Raw genomic sequence first — 20,782 nt, 5'->3', positions numbered from 1 at the left:
TGGAGAATATGAACATTAGCCTCTATGTTTAGGTTGACGAATAACCAAAAAAACAAACAAACCCCAAACAACCCCCCCCCCAAAAAAAACCCAACAACCAAACAACAACAGAGTGGAATCAAAGGCCTTGGACATTGAGAATGAGTCTCCAGGGTTGAATTTTGCCCCCAAAGTGTGTTTTAAAAAGAAGTCGCGGGACCATCCGGGTCTGAGGGCTGACCAGGCGTGGCCCATGGAGGGTGGTGACCTGTCTCTCACAGTCGCGTCTGCCATGAGTCTGGATGGTCAGAGGGGGCTGTGGCCAGAATGGCACCTTCCACTAATTAAGTACTTTTCTCGAAAACATTTCCCGTGCTGAGCTTGCTTGTAAGATTTGCTAGAATGAGGTGACTGATGCTTTTGTTGATGAATGGACACTTTGGGGGCGTTTGCCAGTGTTTTTGGCCACGTGGACTGGGGCTTTCTCGGTTTTGTTGTCCCTCCCCCCTCCCTCCCACCCTCCGTCCCCCCCTCCCTTCCTTTCTTTTCCTTTTTCCTCCCTCTCTTTCTCTTCTCCTCCCTTAGAGATATTTTTATCCCCTTTTTGTTTTGTCCCTAGCCTGTCACCTGCAAGCGCCTCCTCTGGGTGACATGCCCTGTGACCACGTACTCGATTTACATTCTGTGGCTTTAAATGTTGCCTCGTTACTGGGGCACCAGCAGGGTCAGGTGACAAACCCATCTTCAAGAAATCTAGAACTGGGCGGTCAGTGGGTTTCGTGCTGGGCTTCCTGGGAACGCCGTGTGGCCCAGCGCGCGGGTGACAGCGTGAGAGTGATTTCCTGGTTTCTGCTAGCTCTCCTCCGCCCGCGGGCCAGCCGAGCCAGCCTGGAGGTGCTGCAGCCATTTGGAACCCCCAGCATTCGGCCTCCCCTGGGGCCGGGGCTTCTCGGCGGCGTCGGGTTCTCCGGCGCAAACCCCGCAGCGCCGTCCCGGGCGCCTCCCTGGTCCAGATCCCACGGTCCGTCTGGGCTGCAGCTCCCCAGCCCCCACTCTTCCTAGGGCTGTCCCCACCTCCTTTGTCACCAGCCCAGCCTCCCGCCACTCAGAGTCACAGCCCTCTGTTGCCCAGTGGGCAGTACCTTGAGACCCAGGTGGCGCAGTCTCTGGGGGCCATGGTCAGGAGCCACTGGGCCACCCAGCCACCACATTGGGCCCACCGGTGTTTGGAGAGGGGCCATGTTGGGAGCCCGGGTGTGATGCTCTCCCCACCACCTGGGTGTGTGTGTGTGTGTGCGCGTGTGCTGGCACATGCATGTACCCGTGCATGTGCACACGCTCCTTCACCCCTGCATTTTCGTGTGAACCTGGGCGGGGGTGCAGGGTGCTGGGTTTCTGTTTCCTGGAAGCTCCCGTGGCGGCTGGTACCTCTCTGAACGTTCTGATTTCCCAGTCGCGGGGCAGCCCGGCCGCGCGCCGGGCCCGGAAGCCCGGAGACGATGAGCCAGGCCTGGCGAGGGTGACCGTCTCCCGCCGCTGGCGGGCTGGAGGGAGCTGGCACGGCGGCGGAGGCTCGGCGCTGGTGCCGCAGGTTTTTCATATGGAAATGTGAAATAATGGGGTGATTAAATAGAGCTGTATATTAAAGTACATCTGACATTAGAATTACCATAATGTGCTGTAGCCCTAGGCTGAGTACTTTATTTGCCATCTGCGTAGGCCCCAAATCCCCCGGGGAAGCGCTAAAATATTCTGAATAAACTCAGCTCGAGTTCTTATTGAGAGTAAAATACCATTTGTGGCACGCTGTATTGATTCGTCTTAATTGTGGTGCAGAAAAGAACATTCCCTCGCTGATGACTTTTGTGCTCGGTGACAAGCTGGCTGGAGTCACTCTCGCGCTGCAGTTGGTTAACCTGGGCGGGCCGGGCGGGCGGGCACCTCCGCGCCGGGCAGGGGCTGTGCACCACTGCAGGCGGCACCGCTGGGCCCCCGCTGCCAGCCCCCTGCTCTCCTCCAGGGGGCGCCTTCGGGAGGACTGAGGGAATTCACGCTGTGTCCGCAGGCCCCTGCCCGCCTCTGGGCCTCCCGCCCTCCCCCCTCCGCTGACCTGCTGGGGTCGCCCTGGAGGGACCGTGGCCTCCGTCTCAGCCCTTCTTGGAGAGGTGTGCAATGGAATTTGAAGAAAACAAAACTGAAAAATGAAAAGGAAAAGGAAAAAAATCCCACCCGCCCCGGCAACCCCAAGCTGGGCTGGTTCCTGGTTAGTGGCGGTGGGAGCTGGGGGCGGTCCCCGCGGCCCTGGTGTGTGTGTGCTGGGTGGGGGGGGGGGGCAGTGCTGGTGCTGGTGCATTAAAGATAAATGAGTCATCGGTGGGAAAACACGCGGCGAACCAGACTGCGCTCCCCCCTTCGTGAGGTCCAGTTTTTACCCTGTAATTGCCTATCATTATACACAATTTAAATATTCAAACATGCTCCACAAAGCTTGGGCTAGCATGTTTTTATTACGAATTCAGAACAAGGGAATAACCTTTAACTTCAGAGACAAATGAGACAAATTTACAAGTGCACGTCTGCTGTTTTCTTGTGTTTTATCAATCCCCGCGGACCGGAACACTTTGGCTGCAATGCCGCTCAGAACAATATACATATATTACTACTTGTTTGTGGTGCGTCGGTAACGAGGCCCCTCTGCATTAGCAAACCTATATCACTCGGGCGGAGGCTCTCCATAACGTCAATTATCTCCTCGGAGCTAAACGCACACTCCATTAAAGCGAGATTTACCGCCCCTCCAGTGCGTCTTGGGGTGGAAGGTGGAGGTTCGCGTGGATTTCAGGGGAGGCGGGGGCGGGGGGGCAGGGTGGGGGGAGGCCTACCCGGGCGAGGGCCGCGGGAGGCGGACTTCCTGTGTCGGCGGAAGGCGCGGCCCGCGGCCTGCGGGAGGCGTGCACACGCATGCACACACATGCACACGCATGCACACACATGCACACGCGCAGGCCTCTCCCGGCTTGTCTCGCCTGTTCGTTTCTCCGTTCACTCTGTTTTCCCACCAAGGGTGAGGGCGGCTTGCTCTGTGCTTCCCTTTCAGGGTCTCTGCTCAATTCCTGTCCCCAGCGTCCTAGGAGCCTCTCAGAACCCCTCCCCCCGTCTGTGGCGGGGCTGAGGTGAGAGGAACCTCCAAAACAGCTCCCCGGCTCGCCCGCTAAAACCCCCCCGGGAAAGGGAGGCCCTGTTCAGGGAACATGGACATACAGCAGCTTCGGGGGGGGCTCCGACGGCGCGTGTGTCTGTTCCTGGGAGGACGGACCATTTCCAGCCAGCTGGGTGTCTTCTGCGAAGGGGGGCTCTGTCAAGATGGTCTGGAGATGTGGGCCTTGTTTTCCGAGAATGTCGCGTGTGTGCCGCCACACTTAAAGCCGCTCCGTGTGCCCTGCCCCTGGCTCCGGCGCCTCCGTGGCAAGCGCCGCCGTTCTCACCCTGCCCCCGGAGGCACCCCGCGGTCACCAGCGTCGCTGGGGTTCAGGGCTGGGGGCCTGTTTCCTGAGCCTGAACTGCACACCTGGTCTGACCACAGACGCGAGCGGTTGACGTCGAGACCGGGGAAACCTGGGGTGCATGGTGCCTGCAGCTGTACTTCAGTTTTACTGTGTCCCTGCTTCCTTAAGAACCTGGACCGCCCCGTTCCTGAAGGTGGCTTCCTAGGCGTTAGGATGAGAGGCTGGATGGAAATATTGCACTGCCGGTGTTTTGGAAGCTGCCTAGCAGGGTGGTGGTCCTCCTGGACGGGGTTTTCAGTTCCCTCCACGTGTTTTCTGGACCCTGGTTTCATTTCTTCAAGCCTCATGGGTCTGAAACCCTCTCCAAGGGTTCAGCTACATCCTCCTGTCGCACTGAGATTTTGTCTCACTGAACAGTGGGCTGCTCAAGTAGTCTTGCGTGTGGGCTTGAAAATGTTCATTGAAAAAGTCTCTTTTTTGGGTGCTAATTGGAATTCGATCTGTACACAGCTGAGTCTCTGCACATTTGCAGAGCCTCCTCTGACGAATCCCAACCCCCCTTGTCAACCCCACCTCCAGTTCCCTGTCCCCTCTGTGACTCCGGGACCCCACCTCCATGCCTCGGTTGCTGCAGGTTCCCCTGCCAGGCACGACCTCTCTCTGTGCGACAGACTCGTTCCTCCTGACCTCAGTTCCAGGGGCTCCTCCTGGAGAAATATTCCTGAGCCTCCCCGACAGTCGGTCTGTCCTTCCTCTGCGTCCTACACCACGAGGCACACCCTTGACTAGTGACCCAGTGGCCCGAGCCCTTGCTCGATGTCTGTGGGCGAATTAGCCTCTTGCCCTAGACCCTAGGCTCTGCGAGCGCAGACGCTCATTGCTGCGTCCCTGCGGACACCCCATGCACCTGTGTGGTCAAGGACGGAAGGGAGGAAGGAGCAAGTGGGGTCGAGAAGGTCCTTTCGCCTTTTGCAACGAGGGAGCAGGAGCTTCTGGCACGCCGGTGTCATGTGACCTTGGCTGCCGCCCTGGTTCACTTCCTGGAGTTCTTGGGAGGAGCATAAGCGCCCCGAGAGCGGGATGGGTTCTTCCCATTGGGACCCCTGGGAATGGGTGGGGGTGTACGTCTCATTGAAGTCTTGTAGGTGTGCACCTCTCTGTCTGTGTCCCCTATCCCCTCACTGGCCATGACCATCAGCAACCAGAACTTTCTCTTCTGTGCAGCTCAGAGGTCCTGGCACCTAAGGCTGGACCTCCCCCCCACCCCCCCACATTTCCTCCTCGATCTGGGCCGGGGCTGTCTTCTCCCCCGTGTCCGACGTGAACTCACCTCCACCTGCAGTGTCTCCTGCCTGCCTCCTGCCCAGGCACCCTGGTCACTCAGCAGATTCTGCTCTGCCTTAGAATCCTTTGTTTCTGCAGCTTAACACCGCCCCCCCCCAGCTCCTGACCCCCACCTGTGGCCCCTGGGGAGAGGGGACCCCAGCTGGCTGTCCCTCTGCTGCAGCTCGAGCACCTGGTCCTCGGTGACTGGGTGGGTGCGTGAGAGAGAGAGAGAACGAGAAAGGCCTGTTCCCGGAGCCCGTGGGACAGGAGTAGCTCTGCTTGGGTTCACTCCCTGCCAGAAAGGCCTTTTCTGCTGGAAGCAGGATTCCCGGGTGTTCTTGGACACCCCTGGCGGCCTGGGGGGTGTCTGGGTGCAAGGTCAGGGCTTTGACGAAGGCGAAAGGTCTCCCAGCCCGAGGTGGCTGCAGGCACCTAAAGCGCCAGCGAAGTTCACCAGTCACACGGACTGGGGCGGACGGACTGGGGCGGACGGACACCGGGGGGCCGCGCGAGGTTGCTCCACTGTGTGAGGCCCCTGTATCCTCGGCCCGGGGGCACAGGGCCAGGCTTGCAGCTGCCCTCCCTGGCCGGCTCGCTGGTGCTCCCAGTGCAACTGGAATAACTTGCCGCAGCTGGTTCAGGTCCCTCCCCAGGGCCCGCGGCGGCGGCGGCATTCGTGTCCCAGTGCAGGGGGAGGTCAGGCGTGTGTCTGGACTCAGCCGGGCCCTGGGCTCAGACCAGGCTGTGTGACCTTGGGCCCCTCGCTCGACTGTGATGAGGCTTAGTTTCCTTTTTTTTTTTTTTTACAAAATCTGGACGAACACCCATTTCCCAAAGTTGCTGTGAGTATCCACCTGAGAGGCCAACACTGGCACGAGCAGGTTGGACGTGAGTTGAACACACCAAAGTCAAGGGCAAAATAGACAGTCTGTGTAGTGATCCGTGTCCAGCAGCGTCCCCAGAATGCAGCGGGAGGAGAGGGGGTCCTACCCTGTCTGGGTCTAAGGAGGTGTGTCGCAGGTAGAGAAGGGAAGGCAGGTGCGCCAGGTTGGGCGGGCGATGGACGTGCGGAAGGGCCAGACCCGAGGAGACGACCAGGAAGGGAGTGGCCGCTGCGGAGGCGGGCAGCGAGGCGGGCTGGGTCCTGCGGGCTGAGTGCTAGGGGCCCGGCCGCTGCCGTCTGCCCTGTGATTGGGGAAGATCACTGGCGTGCTCGCCCCTCTCCCGAGGTGGCTTACAGGTGGGCAGGGGCAGCGGCGAAGTGTCTCGGTCTGTCCGGAGTCACCTGGATGCCGGCGGAGGTGGTCGGCACGCAGCCGTCGAGGGCTTGGTGTGCCGGGTGGGGCCTGTGCCGGGCGCGCCCGGGGAGCGGGGCTGCCTGCTGAGAGTGCCCGGCCGGAGCCAGCTGCGCCGGAGGGTGGACCGTGGAGCTGTGGGGGTTCACCCAGACCCGGGCAGACGTCCTGGTCCCGAGGGAGATGGCTCTTGTGGTGCGGGCCACGGGCCCAGACAGAACGCACTGTTCACGCAGGCCGCTGACACTTCCGCGGGCCGCGGGCCGGTGGCCCAAGTCACGGCGGCGGTGGACGAGGCTGGCTGGATCCCTGTCCTCCGGGAGCTTGGAATCCAGCCCGGACAATAAATTTTCACATAAATAACCCACGGCCCGTAATGTGGCCTCGAGCAACTCGCTCATGGTTTCCGAGCGTGCTTTATTGCTCCCGTGAACGGTCACGGTGTGTGGAGTCATCGTGCGGGTTCAAGAGGGTAATGCACGCGAGAGGCTGGCCTCAGGCGGGTCTGGACCCCCGAGTCCTGCCGACCCCCTGCGTTCCTCCTCCCAGCACCTTGAACTTCTCCCTGGCGGCACGCCTGCTTCTCGCTGACAGATGAGAGGGTCGTCACCAGGCGTCCCGTGCTCCCTGCTGGCATCCCCAGCTGCCAGCAGAGGACCCGGCGGGTCAAAGGTCCCCGGCCCCGGTGTGTTCCGTGAGTGGGGGAGGGGCAGGTGTGGTCCTTGCTCTGGGCGGGATGCAGGCTGCCACCTGGTTTATCCAGGCTGTGTGCCCTGGTCCCCCGTGTGCCCTGGGATCCGGGGCCGGCGAAGAGGCAGAGGCACACCCTACGTGGCGATGGCTATCTGGGGAGCAGGGCTGAAGAGGACTCTGAGTCTGGAGGGAGTGTGCGGGGATGGATTGGTAATGTCTGCCACCGGCACCGGTGGAGGGGCGTGGGCCCTGTCAGTCCAGGCCGGCTGGGCACTTCATCACCCGGGGACTGTTGTCACCAGTCGTGAGAGTGCTGCCCAGCCCCACCACCACCGGCACCGACACCCAGCGCAGGGCATCTGTTACTTGTCCACGAGACAGATGATCAGCACCATTTCTCCGCGTGATCGCCACCCTAGCCGACAGCAGCAGGTCGCCACAATTCAGGTAGCACGGGGGCCAGCAGCAAAGGTTAAACGCCAGGGCGCGCTCAGCTGCCCCCCGCCGCCCCCCCCCCCCCACCCCTGCCGCAGCCCTGCACGCCTTTCTCTCGGTCAGGCTTTCACGAGTCCAGCGTAACATTCAGGAGCTGAGCCGGCTGTGCAGCCTCCGGGAAATGATTGTCTCCTCCGCTCCTCGCCTTGCTCATCTGCGAAATGGTGCTGACGACAGCTCTGGCCCCAGGGGTTGTTGGGAGACTCCTGTGAGGTCAGGTGTGCCCAGCTGCGGGCTGGCTGGTGCTGGGGATTGAATAAGGGTTCCTTGTCCTGCTGCCGCTGGGATTCCCCGGTGCCGCCCGCCTCTCTCTGCGAGGCCGAGCTGTGGCGGACTGCACCCAGAGCCAGCAGCAGTGGTCAAAGATCTCCTGGACCTGTGTGTTCAAGAGTAACACAGACACCAACCTTCAAAGGCCCCCCCGGGGGGCCAGTTGACATGTTCTCTCTGGGATCCTGAAAGAGGGGACAGTTTCTTTAAACTTTCTAAGCAGGGGCCTAGACAACTAAGGGAGAATAGTGATAACACTTGTTCTCATTTTGGAAACGTGGAGACCAGCGATGTCAGCGGTCATCGATTCTGAGGAAGGCTGGTTGGGGGTGGTCAGAGAACCTGGCTCTTTCTTGGGACACTGGGCACCCTGAGGTGGGGGGAGGAGAAGGGGCCTGCCGCAGGGGACCCCGGGACCCTGCTTCCTGCTCCGGACCTGGCTGCCGGCTGTCTCGTGGCCCCTCCCCCAGGTGCTGAGTGGCGTGCTGCCACCTGCAGGACCGCTTGCTCCGTGGAAGGTCTCCCCTCCAGGAGCCGGGCCTGCGGGGGACCGGGTCAGGTCCCACCAGAGGACAGTGGGTGGATGCCCTTCTGTGGGACGATACACCAAGGGTGGCAGGAAAACCTCTCTCTCTCTCTGTCTCTCTCTGCCTCTCTCTGCCTCTGTCTCTCTCGGCTGTTTTCATTGTGAAACAGGCCCCGACAAGTGTGGAGGGAGTGACCCGTCCCTGGGTGGGGCTGCGTGCCGGTGGGTGGCCAGTGGAGCCCGGGGCCAGGAGCCCGACGAGGGGCGAGGCCCTTCCCGTGCTGGCTGGGGGACTCTGCGCTTGGTCGCCGGCCAGCGGGAGTGCAGTCCTTGCCCGGCCTCCCCCGGAGGCCCCGGGAGCAGCTGGCAACGGCCAGTGCACGAGGCGGCGCCAAAGCCACTGCGAAGCGCTGTGCACCCTGCGAGGCCAAAGCCTAGTGTCTATGGCCCAGAGTGGGGGGTCCTCGCTTCCACCTTCGGAGGGCAGGGGCTCCGTGCTCCCTTTTGGGCGGAGAGGAGCTGCCGTCCCGGCAGTGGGATGCCCGCCCACCAGTGCCCCCCACCCCCCGGCCTCTGGAGGAGCCCCGTTAATCTCGTGCTGTCGGTGACGGCTTTCAGACGGGGTAACGACACCTCCGCGGAGGGTGTGCTTTTTATCGGACATCCCTGGTGCCTTTATTGGCTCTAGGAGCGTTACCGGCATAATGAGGAGGGAATTGTTTAAATGCTCATGAAAGGAAAAAGCCAGTGTCCCAGCAGAGGCAGGGCGGCACCTCACTGGAGGGCTCCAGGGGTGCGTCCGCTCCCACGCGGCACAGTAAAAAGTGGCGTTGCCTTGGCGTTTGCGCGTGTCCGCTTCCCTGGGGCCTCCGATGCGTTAGGGGGGCTGCATTCGGGCTCCTCCAGGGTTTGCTCGCTGCCGGGGCCACGCAGGAAGCCAGCCCCAAAGCACCCCTATGCTCGGCGTGAGCCGGGCTGTGGAAAAGGAATCCCGCAGAGCCCAGACGGTAACGTCTGCGTGGCGACGTGCACCTTCACGGGGTGTGCCCACACCCGGGGTCGCACCTGGTCCCTCAGGTCTGTTGTACCCGTCCTACCAGTGAGGAGATCGCGGCTCAGAGAGCGTGGGGGCTCGTGGACTTCACTCCGCTGGGCATGGGGGGGTGGGCACCCACTCTGCCATCTCGCCCCTGGAGACTGCAGAGAGGGTTTTGAACTTGACAGAAACAACAAGGCCCCCCCCCCCCGCCCCCGTAGAGCCTGCAGGGCAGGGGTGTCCATCCTGTGGCCTGAGGGCGGCGCTCAGCCCAGGGTGGCCGTGCGTGTGGACCAACGCAAACTCGTGAGTTTACTTAAAGCACGGTGAGATGTTTCGGTGATGACGTGTCGCAATGTACTTGACGTGGGGCCCGAGACAGCTCCTCTTCTTTTGGTGTGGCCCAGAGGCAGCAGAAGGGTGACACCCCCGCAGCAAAGCAGACCTAGTAGGGGCTTCTGCCAGCTGCCATGGACAATGTCTGGGGAAGGGGGGGGGGAGGGAGGGAGGAAGGGAGGAGGGAGGGAGGGAGGGGCGGGTTCTGGCTCCGAGCCACCGGATCTGAGCCTGACCTAGTGCTCAACTGCAGCCGACATTTTCAGGTCTGGCGGCCGCGCTTCACGTTGCCAGGAAAGTTGCTTCACGACAACAGACCCGTCAGGCTGCAGCGTTAGCATCCTGTCCGGGGCCACCAGTGATGCCCTCCCCTCGTGGAGACCCCGTGTCCCCTGGGCGGGTGGCCCTGAGCTGCAGCACAGGGTGAGGCCAGGAGGCCTCTCGTCCCAGGCAGGGGCGGGGGCCCGCCCTCGGACCCTCGGACCCTCGGACCCTCGGAGGACCCAGGGTCTTCGGCTGCATGTACAAGTGGGCCGCCCGTGACGGTGCGTGCCATGAGTCTGAAACAGGGAGCGAGGGTTCGGGTGGAAATACGTTCCCAGGGGCTCTCTGAGACTTTCTGACGCTGCTCAGTTCTTGAAAGGGGGCAGCCCTGGTGCTCAAGGCTGCTTCTGGGCGACAGAGAACCATGACGACGCCGTGACACGGGAACGAGCCTTGCGTTAAAAAAAAAGAAGGGAGGCAGGGGGGAGAGGGAGTTGCTTGGAGAGGGCCTTCGAGGGCCTGGGAGGGCTTGTAAAAACCGGAAGCTGTCCGGTCCTGGGAGGGCCGGCACCCGCAGAGATGGTCGCCAGCACGAGGAGGGGAGCCCGGGAGCCTGGGCCGTTTCGGGGTACAGCAAAAGAAAGGGCTCCCCCTGGTACGGCGAGGGGCCCTGAGATCCGATGCGATGGAGAATCACGGGCAGGTGGCGTCCTCCCCAGGCCGCTCCCGGGTGCAGCGTTCCGAGTGTCTTCCCGTCTTTTTTTAAAACAAGAAGTGCAAACATCTGAGCTGCCGGGAGCATGTCGCTACAGGTTTCCCCGCGGCTGCCATTGTGAGTTTATTTTTAAAAAATGTTTTCATCGGCCGTTTTGGCGGCAGAGCAGCCTTCATCCCTGGCCTGCCTGTGAGTTCTGGATTTTCTTCTGCTCACCACATTCCTCACAGGCAGGAGAACTTTCTAGAAAACGTGTGGCCAGCAGGACAAGAAACAGGGAGCGCTCTGCAGACACCCAAGGAGATGGAGAGGGTGAAAGGAGAGACTGGGGTGGGGGGAGAGGGGGTCCCACGGAGAGGCAGGGAGCCCCAGAGCAGCTGGGTGCTGTGACTCGGCGCGCGAGGCCGAGATGAAGGGCGGAGAGGCACTCTTCGACCTATGACCTTGTGGGCAGCCCTTCATTTGCATTATTGGCTTCTGTGTCAGAAAGGGACTTGTATTTAAGTGCTTCTTATTTATCACTTATTTATCTCTCCTCGCTCGGGTTTGAGGGTGACTCGAACTGTGGCTGCTGGCCAGCTGTCCCACGTGCGAGACTGTCAGAGACGCAGGGCCCCGGTCCCCACGCACGGCTACCAACAAGCTGAGGACAGGAGACGGTGTGCACTTCCTCTGCTGGCTGAGGGATTTGCAGAGAGGGCTGCCGGCCGGCCTGGGCTGCTGGGGAAACGCAGGCTGCCCACAGACTTGGGAAGACAGCCCTCTGCCCTCCTGCCCTGCCCTAGTGCTTCCCCGGTGGGGCCAGTTCTCCTTGGGCCCCAGGTTAGAAACTGAATTACCCAGACACACTGGGGGAGGGACATTACCCAGGCGCCCTGGAGAAAGAAAATGGTGTCACTCAGAAGTTCTCCTTGAGCTGTTTTTTTTTTAACTATTCTTTTTTTTAGGATTTTTTGTTTATTTATTTTTAGAGAGGGGAAGGAGATAGAGAGAGAGAGAGAAACATCAGTGTGCGGTTGTTGGGGGTCGTGGCCTGCAACCCAGGCATGTGCCCTGACTGGGAATCGAACCTGCGACACTTTGGTTCGCAGCCCGCACTCAATCCACTGAGCTACGCCAGCCAGGGCTTCCTTGAGCTGTTTTTAAAAAGGTGGGGGGGCAGGCTGAACTTCAGAGTTCTTTTTCCCTTTCTGTCCTCCCTGCCCAGTGGTCTCCTCACCGCCAGACACACAGACGCAGCAGAGGAGACAGCGGTGAGATGACCCCGCGGGACAGCAGACCCGTGAGGCCTGCCCTCGGTGTCTGGAGGGGGTGGGCCGGCCCCGGTGGTTGTGTGGTCCGGGAGCATCGACACCCTGCCCCCCCGGACGCACGCTGCTTCCCTGGGACCTTGCTCGCGTCCCATGGTCCCCTGGCGGGGGAGGCCCTGGCCCCTTGGGAGTCACAGGCCTAACCGACCGGTGTGGAATTCACGTGCTCCCTGAGCCACCTGGTTTTCCTGCTGAGGGTGCAGCCCCCCCAAAATACAGTTCATGGGTGGAAAGCAAAATATAAGCCTCTGCACGGCGTTTCAGAAGTCCTTCAACGCCTGGGGAGAGGCGAGAGGAGGGGCTGTGCTCTGGGCTCAGCCCCCCGGAGCCCCCCCCCCCGCCCAGGAACTAGCACTGGTCGCGGTCACCAGGGAGTCTGTGGCTGCCACGCGCCGTCTGTGTTGGAACCTCCCCAGTGCAGGGGGGCTGGACGAAACCAGGGGGTTCTTCAAGGCTGCGGCTGCGATGTCTTGTTCCCTGTTCCTTCGTGGCCCGCGAGCAAATCCGAAGGCGGCGGGCAGGGCCTCCCGCGCCCGTCCTGTGTGTGGGAAGCGCCAGGAGAGGTTCGGGTGGGCGGGGCAGCCAGCTTCACCCGCAGGTCGAGGCGGGCAGCCGCGAGACGGGTTCTGGAGGACAATGACGGACAGGACCTTGGCGTTTGGCTCCGAGCCACCCGTGTCCGTGGTGGCTGGCCCCGGTGCCACCGGAGCCAGTATGTAACAAATCCGTACTCGCCACCATTCATCCTGACTGCCCCGTCAGACTGGACATTCTTTCATTCCGTTAACATCCTGGCAAGGGACTTCATGTAGGCCGGGGGGCCCCCCCTCGCCCCCCCTCCCTGGGGGTCTGAGGAGGCTGGATCCCCGACAGTGGTTAGGGTGCACGTGAGGCCGTGGCAGGGCAGCTGTCACACAGCAGCGACCTTCATAACAGGCCAAGTCCCCGCGGTCCCCGCACACCCGTGTTCAACTTGGACAGCGCTCTCTGCACCGATGCTGGTGCTTGCACCTCCGGCACTCCCTGGAGCTAACATCCCAGACGGTGCGGGGGTGTCGGTCGTTCCCCTTTGAAAGGTGTTTGGGAGGCGGTTCGGTTTGACCTGTGTCCTTAGAACGTCCTGGGATTGGATGTTACCGTCGGGGGTGCACGGATGCGGGGGGTGGGTCTGGGCCTGCCCGCAGGGGACATTGGGTACTGCCTGCAGAGATTTTTGGTCTTAGTGACTGGGGGTAGGGGTTGCTACTGGCTCCTGGGGGGCAGAGGCCAGGGATGCTGTGGGACACCCTACACAGGGCAGCTCCATGACAATGAATTACTGGGGTCTAACTGTCAGTCATGCTTGGTGGACACCCCAGCCCCAGCATTGCCGGGTGTGGCCTGGACTCTCCCCGACACAGTCCAAACTCGATGTCACTCCTGTTACCGGAACCAGGCATTCTCCCAAACACCTCTCATCTGGCTTCGGAGCTACTGGGAATAAGGACACCTTTTCTTCGAGGGGGACAAACCAAGGTCTACGGCATTAAAGTGCTGAGCTGAGGTCCCGTGGCAGGTCTGGGCTTTGCCCACATAACCCATGGAAGCCTGCAGGCAGCCGGAGCACGCACAGCGTGGCCGGAGGGTCTGCCACTCGGCACACAGGCCTGGGCCTTGCAGATCTGTGCTTTTGGGTCGGGGGTCCCGCAGTGCACATGCCCCGGGCTGCTTCTCACGCTCTCTTCTCTGCCTTTCTGTCCACGTGTCTCCCCAGGTAAAGATGAGCCTTCCAGCTACATTTGCACAACATGCAAGCAGCCCTTCAACAGCGCGTGGTTCCTGCTGCAGCACGCGCAGAACACGCACGGCTTCCGCATCTACCTGGAGCCCGGGCCGGCCAGCAGCTCCCTCACGCCGCGGCTCACCATCCCGCCGCCGCTGGGGCCCGAGGCCGTGGCCCAGTCCCCCCTCATGAATTTCCTGGGCGACAGCAACCCCTTCAACCTGCTGCGCATGACGGGCCCCATCCTGCGGGACCACCCGGGCTTTGGGGAGGGCCGCCTGCCCGGCACGCCGCCCCTCTTCAGCCCGCCGCCGCGCCACCACCTGGACCCGCACCGCCTCAGTGCCGAGGAGATGGGGCTTGTCGCCCAGCACCCCAGTGCCTTTGACCGAGTCATGCGCCTGAACCCCATGGCCATCGACTCGCCCGCCATGGACTTCTCAAGGCGGCTCCGCGAGCTGGCGGGCAACAGCTCCACGCCGCCGCCCGTGTCGCCAGGCCGAAGTAACCCTATGCACCGGCTCCTGAACCCCTTCCAGCCCAGCCCCAAGTCCCCCTTCCTGAGCACGCCCCCACTGCCGCCCATGCCCCCCGGCAGCACGCCGCCGCCCCAGCCGCCCGCCAAAAGCAAGTCGTGCGAGTTCTGCGGCAAGACCTTCAAGTTCCAGAGCAATCTCATCGTGCACCGGCGCAGCCACACCGGCGAGAAGCCCTACAAGTGCCAGCTGTGCGACCACGCGTGCTCGCAGGCGAGCAAGCTCAAGCGCCACATGAAGACGCACATGCACAAGGCCGGCTCGCTGACCGGCCGCTCCGACGACGGCCTCTCGGCCGCCAGCTCCCCGGAGCCGGGCACCAGCGAGCTGGCCGGCGAGGGGCTCAAGGCCGGCGGCGACTTCCGCCACCATGAGAGCGACCCGTCGTTGGGCCACGAGCCAGAGGAGGAGGACGAGGAGGAGGAGGAAGAGGAGGAGGAGCTGCTGCTGGAGAACGAGAGCCGGCCCGAGTCGAGCTTTAGCATGGACTCGGAGCTGAGCCGCAACCGCGAGAACGGCGGCGCGGGGGTGCCTGGGGTTCCAGGCGCGGCTGGAGTGGGCGCCGCGGCCAAGGCGCTGGCCGATGAGAAGGCACTGGTGCTGGGCAAGGTCATGGAGAACGTGGGCCTGGGCGCGCTGCCTCAGTACAGCGACCTGCTGGCCGACAAGCAGAAGCGCGGCGCCTTCCTGAAGCGTGCGGCAGGTGACACGGGTGACGACGATGATGCGGGTGGCTGCGGTGACGCGGGGCCGGGCGGCGCGGTCAACGGGCGTGGCGGAGGCTTTGCGCCAGGCGCCGAGCCCTTCCCGGGCCTCTTCCCGCGCAAGCCCGCGCCGCTGCCCAGCCCCGGGCTCAACAGCGCGGCCAAACGCATCAAAGTGGAGAAGGACCTGGAGCTGCCGCCCGCCGCGCTCATCCCGTCGGAGAACGTGTACTCACAGTGGCTGGTGGGCTACGCGGCGTCGCGGCACTTCATGAAGGACCCCTTCCTGGGCTTCACGGATGCGCGCCAGTCGCCCTTCGCCACGTCGTCCGAGCACTCGTCCGAGAACGGCAGCCTGCGCTTCTCCACGCCGCCCGGGGACCTGCTGGACGGCGGCCTTTCGGGCCGCAGTGGCACGGCCAGCGGCGGCAGCACGCCGCACCTGGGCGGCCCCGGCCCCGGGCGGCCGAGCTCCAAGGAGGGCCGCCGCAGCGACACGTGCGAGTACTGCGGCAAGGTGTTCAAGAACTGCAGCAACCTGACGGTGCACCGGCGGAGCCACACCGGCGAGCGGCCTTACAAGTGCGAGCTGTGCAACTACGCGTGCGCGCAGAGCAGCAAGCTCACGCGCCACATGAAGACGCACGGGCAGATCGGCAAGGAGGTGTACCGCTGCGACATCTGCCAGATGCCCTTCAGCGTCTACAGCACCCTGGAGAAACACATGAAAAAGTGGCACGGCGAGCACTTGCTGACTAACGACGTCAAGATCGAGCAGGCCGAAAGGAGCTAAGCGCGTGCGCGGGTGGGCGCCCCGCCCCTGTACAGTGGACCCGTTGCCAAGCGACAGAATGCTGACCTGACACTTGCCTCCGTGTCACCACCACCACTGAGCACCCCGCGTGTCCCCGGGGCTCAGGGGGAGGCGGCCCTCCAACCTAACCTGTGTCTGCGAAGTCCTATGGAAACCCGAGGGTTGTTAAGGCAGTCAGAATTGTGGAGCCTTTTAACTGTGCAATAATTTCTGTATTTATTGGGTTTTGTAATTTTTTTGGCATGTGCAGGTACTTTTTATTATTATTCTTTCTGTTGAAATTCCTTTAAAAGATTCTGTTGGGTATCCATCCCTTCTTCATTTTTTTTTTAAAACCCAGTAGTAGCCTGAGCAATGACTCGCAAGCAATGTAGAGGGAAGCATATCTTTTAAATTATAATTTTTTTGGGGGGGGCGCTGCTTTTTTGAAATTTAAGCTAAGCATGTGTAATTTCTTGTGAAGAAGCCAACACTTAAATGACTTTTAAAGTTGTTTACTTTTTTTAATTCCTCTTTTTTTGGTCCTGAAATGAAAAGTGGCATGCATTTTTTGGGGGGGTGGGGGGCGATGTACAGCGGATAACAATCTTTAAAGTTGTAGCACTTTGTTTCAGAATTGGAGTGGAGATGTAGCACTGATGATGTCCTGAGCGACAGAGGCCTTTTCTGTGTTGATTTCGACCTTTCCATGAGTGGACGGAGGGGAGCTTGGGGTGGTGGGGGAGGGGCCCGAAAACTCCGCACTGCCAGAAAAATAAGAGTTTTTGAGGGCTCCTCTTGAAAACGGCCCAGAAGATTCTAGGATTGTGCATTCCCAGCACACACGCTCCCCTTCTTGAAATGCGGGTTGGCCCCGGGACGCCATCTCGGCTGCTTTGCTGTGGAACAGGCTAAATACAATGGGCTGAGGGTACTTTTTTGGGGGGTAGATGGTGGTGGCCTGCAGTGACACAGAAAGGAAGAAACCAGAGGTGTTCTTTCAGGCTTCTTCTGGCTTGACAGCTTCTCTCTCTCTCTCTCCCCCTCTCCCCGCCCTCTCGCCTTCTCCCCCCTCCCTCTCCCTCCCTCTCCCTCCACCATGAACATCCCACGACTTTCGTTGCTACACATGATAATTGGCTGATCATTTCTCAAGCAGACAAGTGCCCTGATGGTGAACTGAGGGAGGCGAGTGCTCTCCTTTCACGCACACCGATGACATGGTAGGGACAGGGGGCGGGGAAAATCTTGCGAACTTCCACTCCCGTTTACCGGAAGAGCAGGGAAAGTTCCATCCGAAGGTGCCCAGCGCTACTTCCCGATTTTTTTTTTTTTCTTCTACCCCATTAGGTTGGAAGGTACTAAACATTGGACTGTTGAGATTAGACATTTGAATTCTGTTGACCCGCACTTTAAAGCTTTTGTTTGCGTTTAAATTAAATGGCTTCTAAACAAGAAATTGCAGCATATCCTTCTCTTCGGCCCAGAGGTGGGTTAAACTGTAAGGGACGGCTGAGATTGAGTGTCAGTGTTGCTAAGCGCGGCATTCCCAATACTGGCACTATAAAGAACCAGATGAAATAGTAACTTATTGGACAGTTTTTCTACTGCCGATCGATCTGATGTGAGTGCCTTGAAAACTGATCTTCCTATTTCAGTCTCTTGAGACAAATGCAAAACTCTTTTTTTTTTTTTTTGGAAATGAAAAGACTTTTTTTAAAAAGTAACACAAGAAAAAGTACATTCTCTAGACACAAACAAAGCCACATTTACTTTAAGTAAATTTTAGAATTCCTGGTTGAAGATAGAGGACATGAAAATGCCATAAGACCCAATCAAATGAAGAAACAGACCCAGCACAACCCTGGACATCCATTACTAGCTGAACGGCCCTCAGCCCCCTTCTGTTCGTGGGACTGCGCTGCTTAGAGGTGGAGTGGAGGTGATTTACTGCTGAATTAAAACTCAAGTGACACAAGTTACAAGTTGATATCGTTGAGTGAAAAACAAAACGACAAAAAAAAATTCAGGAACAATGGCTCATTTTTTTTTTCCTAAAGTTAAATTTAGTGCACTCTGTCTTAAAAATACGTTTACAGTATTGGATACATACAAGGGTAAAAAAAAATTGTGTGTATGTGTGTTGGAGAGATCTTTTTTTTTTTCAAAGTTTGCTTAATAGGTTATTACAAAATGCCACCGTGGCTGCGTGTATATTGTTTTCTTTTGGTGACGGGGTTTTAGTATATATTATATATATTAAAATTTCTTGATTACTGTAAAAGTGGACCAGTATTTGTAATAATCGAGAATGCCTGGGCATTTTACAAAACAAGAAAAAAAAACCTTTTCCTTTTCCTTGAAAATGTTGCAGTAAAATTTAAATGGTGGGTCTATAAATTTGTTCTTGTCACAGTAACTGTAAAGTCGGAGTTTTAGTAAATTTTTTTCTGCCTTGGGTGTTGAATTTTTATTTCAAAAAATGTATAGAAACTTGTATTTGGGGATTAAAAGGGGATTGCTACACCATGTAGAAAAAGTATGTAGAAAAAAGTGCTTAATATTGTTATTGCTTTGCAGAAAAAAAAAATCACATTTCTGACCTGTACTTATTTTTCTCTCCCCACCGCCCTCTGGAATGGATATATTGGTTGGTTCATATGATGTAGGCACTTGCTGTATTTTTACTGGAGCTTGTAATTTTTTAACTGTAAGCTTGTCCTTTTAAAGGGATTTAATGTACCTTTTTGTTAGTGAATTTGGAAATAAAAAGAAAAAAAAACAAAAACAAACAGGCTGCCATAATATATTTTTTTAATTTGGCAGGATAAAATATTGCAAAAAAAATTTGTATGTTAAGTCCTATTGTACAGGAGGAAAAGGGTTGTTTGACAACCTTTAAGGGAAAGAAACAGAAGGAAGCAGTGAAAAGCTTTGGTTCACCAGTCGTTTGAGTTGTACATATTTTTGACGGGATTGGCCTGTGCACAGGAATGTGGGGGCCGGGCCTCCCTCCGCACGCAGCCGGACCTTGCACCGGGGCTCCCCGGGGTGGCCACGGCAGACCGCATGGGAGCGCCCTGATTTGGGATGAGTGGAAATGTCAGTTTCCGTACAGGTGTCGGTGACGTCTCACAGAGCCCCGCTTGCTCTCACGGGCTGTCTGTGAGATGTCAGCCGCAGAGAGGGCCAGGGAGCCTCTTCCTTCTCCACTGTCCCTGCGGTGGCGGTCACTGCCACCGCCACCGCCACCGCCACCACTGCCACCTCTCCCGCCCTTAAGAGCAGAAAGAAATGCAAACTGAGCTTTCTTGAGCCCTTGACAAAACATTAAACAAACAAAGAATGTAACAAAAGGAGCTGGCCTATCACCTAGGCACAGGTGACCCCATCTGCTGCTGAGAGCAGCGCACATTGGATTGTGGGAGGGAGTCCCCTCGCCACCTGGACCTTTCACTCCACGGAGAGCGCTGGCCTGCGGTCTTTCTTACCTGCTCTGCTGCTTGCCTTCCCGAAACCCACGCTCCGTCCGTTTCCGAACGCCTAGGCCCCGGGGTGGATGCCGTGCCTTGCCGTCTCTCTCCTTCCTCATGTTTCCTCTCCATCCTCCAGCCTCTGTCGGTCCTGTATCTGTCCCTTTTCATTTAATTTATTTCCTGTCTCCCCTCCCTGTCCCTTCCCTATTTTTTTTTTTTTTTTGTAAAGCCAAGTAGCTTTAAGATGATAAAGTGGTAGTTTTTTTGGATGAGGGAATAATACATTAAAAAAATACCTATATCAGGAAGCCATTTTTTATTTCAGGAACTGTAAGGAATCATTATTTCAGGTTATGGAAGTCTAACCAAGCATCCTTTTGGGCAATTCTTGACCAAATGCAGAAACCTTTCTTCTGGGGGCTTCTCTGTTTCATAGGCTCTTTCCTCCTTGCCACTAACCTTTGCTCAGTGAGAAGAAGGGGGAGGGGGTGGGAGATAAAGCTAAGATGTCAGTTTCCTGCCCGCTTGACCCCAAGACCCATGGGCCACCCTGGTAAGGCACCCCGAGAGCCTCCAAGGGGACCCTCCTGTCGTTGTCAACACAGCCAGCTCCCACCTGCTCACACCACGTCCCCCGAATGCCAGGACTAAGCCATCCTAAAGCACAAAGATTGTGTCTCCGTCCACCGACGGCAGAGGGAAGAGCATTTTGCTTCTCTTTCTTGTGTCAAAAGCCAGCCCTCCAGCGGACGACCCGCGGGGGGAGGCCCCCAGCCTGGTGTCCACACTGCCACAGCTCTGTTCCGAGTTGCCCCCAGTGGGAACCTGCCACTTGCCAGGAGAGGGTCTTTCACGGGGAGAGGCGGAGGCTGAGCCGTAAGGAAAATGTGAAAAGGCGAGGAACTCAGCCCCCCCTCCTGGCCCCGAGGGACAGCCGGGCGAGGTCGCGTGGGACTCGGGCAGCCCCGGGCCTCCGGTGCTCTCCGGATCTCAGCGCCGCGCGGCCGAGTTCCGCTGCTTTCAGCTGTACTGGCGAGGCAAACTATTTTTATTACCTTTTCTATTCCTCATTGTATGAGCTTTTGTTGTTTACTTGGAGGTTCTGTCTTTTACTACAAGTTTGGAACTATTTATTATTGCTTGGTACTCGTGCTCTGTGGAAGAAACGGGCACTTTTTTAAAAAAAAATTGTGGATAAAACGTTGAGATGACGGGAGGTCATTTCAATATGGCTTAGTAAAATATTTATTGTTCTTTTATTCTCTGTACCAGATTTTGGGCCTCTTTTTCCCCTTAATGTCACGATGTTGAGTTCAGCATGTGTCTGCCATTTCATTTGTACGCTTGTTCAAAACCAAGTTTGTTCTGGTTTCAAGTTATAAAAAATAAATTGGACATTTAACTTGATCTCCGAACCTTGTCCTTTTCTGTGTCTTTCAAGGGTGGGGGAGGGACGGCTTATTTCCGAGGGTGAATTGGAGGTCTTTCTCCATTTTCCTCCTGACCCAAGCCCCCCTGCCCGCATCTGGGCAGATGGGAAAGAAAGGCGTGGGAGTGTGACAGGTTTCTTTATTTACTCCCGCCAACCAGCGTGAGTTAGAGCAGCGGTCCTCGGGCCTGGCTGGACCCTGGCATCACCTGGGAGCGTTGAAGAGCCTCAGCGCCCAGGCCTCACCCCAGCCCATTTTCTATCAGGACCTCTGGAGCTGGGATCCAGGCATCAGAGTTTTTGAAAGTGGTCCAGGTGGTTCCCACGCACA

General features: G+C 58.4%; 1 protein-coding gene across 7 annotated transcripts in view; it reads left to right on the top strand.

Moving 5' to 3' along the window:
- BCL11B (BAF chromatin remodeling complex subunit BCL11B) overlaps positions 1-20,412 on the top strand; it is a 96,478-nt gene extending 76,066 nt beyond the window's left edge. For all 7 annotated transcript variants that reach the window (XM_045823313.1, XM_045823318.1, XM_045823314.1 and 4 more), the window contains one exon: positions 13,505-20,412. In XM_045823313.1, the coding sequence (XP_045679269.1) occupies positions 13,505-15,546 (2,042 nt within the window). In that variant the 3' untranslated portion in view covers positions 15,547-20,412. The remainder of the gene's footprint in view (positions 1-13,504) is intronic.
- The last annotated feature ends 370 nt before the right edge of the window (positions 20,413-20,782 follow it).

Source organism: Phyllostomus hastatus, unplaced genomic scaffold (genome assembly GCF_019186645.2).
Source record: "Phyllostomus hastatus isolate PE091 unplaced genomic scaffold, TTU_PhHast_1.1 phas_scaffold_501, whole genome shotgun sequence".
Lineage (NCBI taxonomy): Eukaryota > Metazoa > Chordata > Mammalia > Chiroptera > Phyllostomidae > Phyllostomus > Phyllostomus hastatus.
The sequence above is the reverse complement of the archived record's forward strand: the minus strand, read 5'-3'. Positions and strand labels throughout refer to the sequence as shown.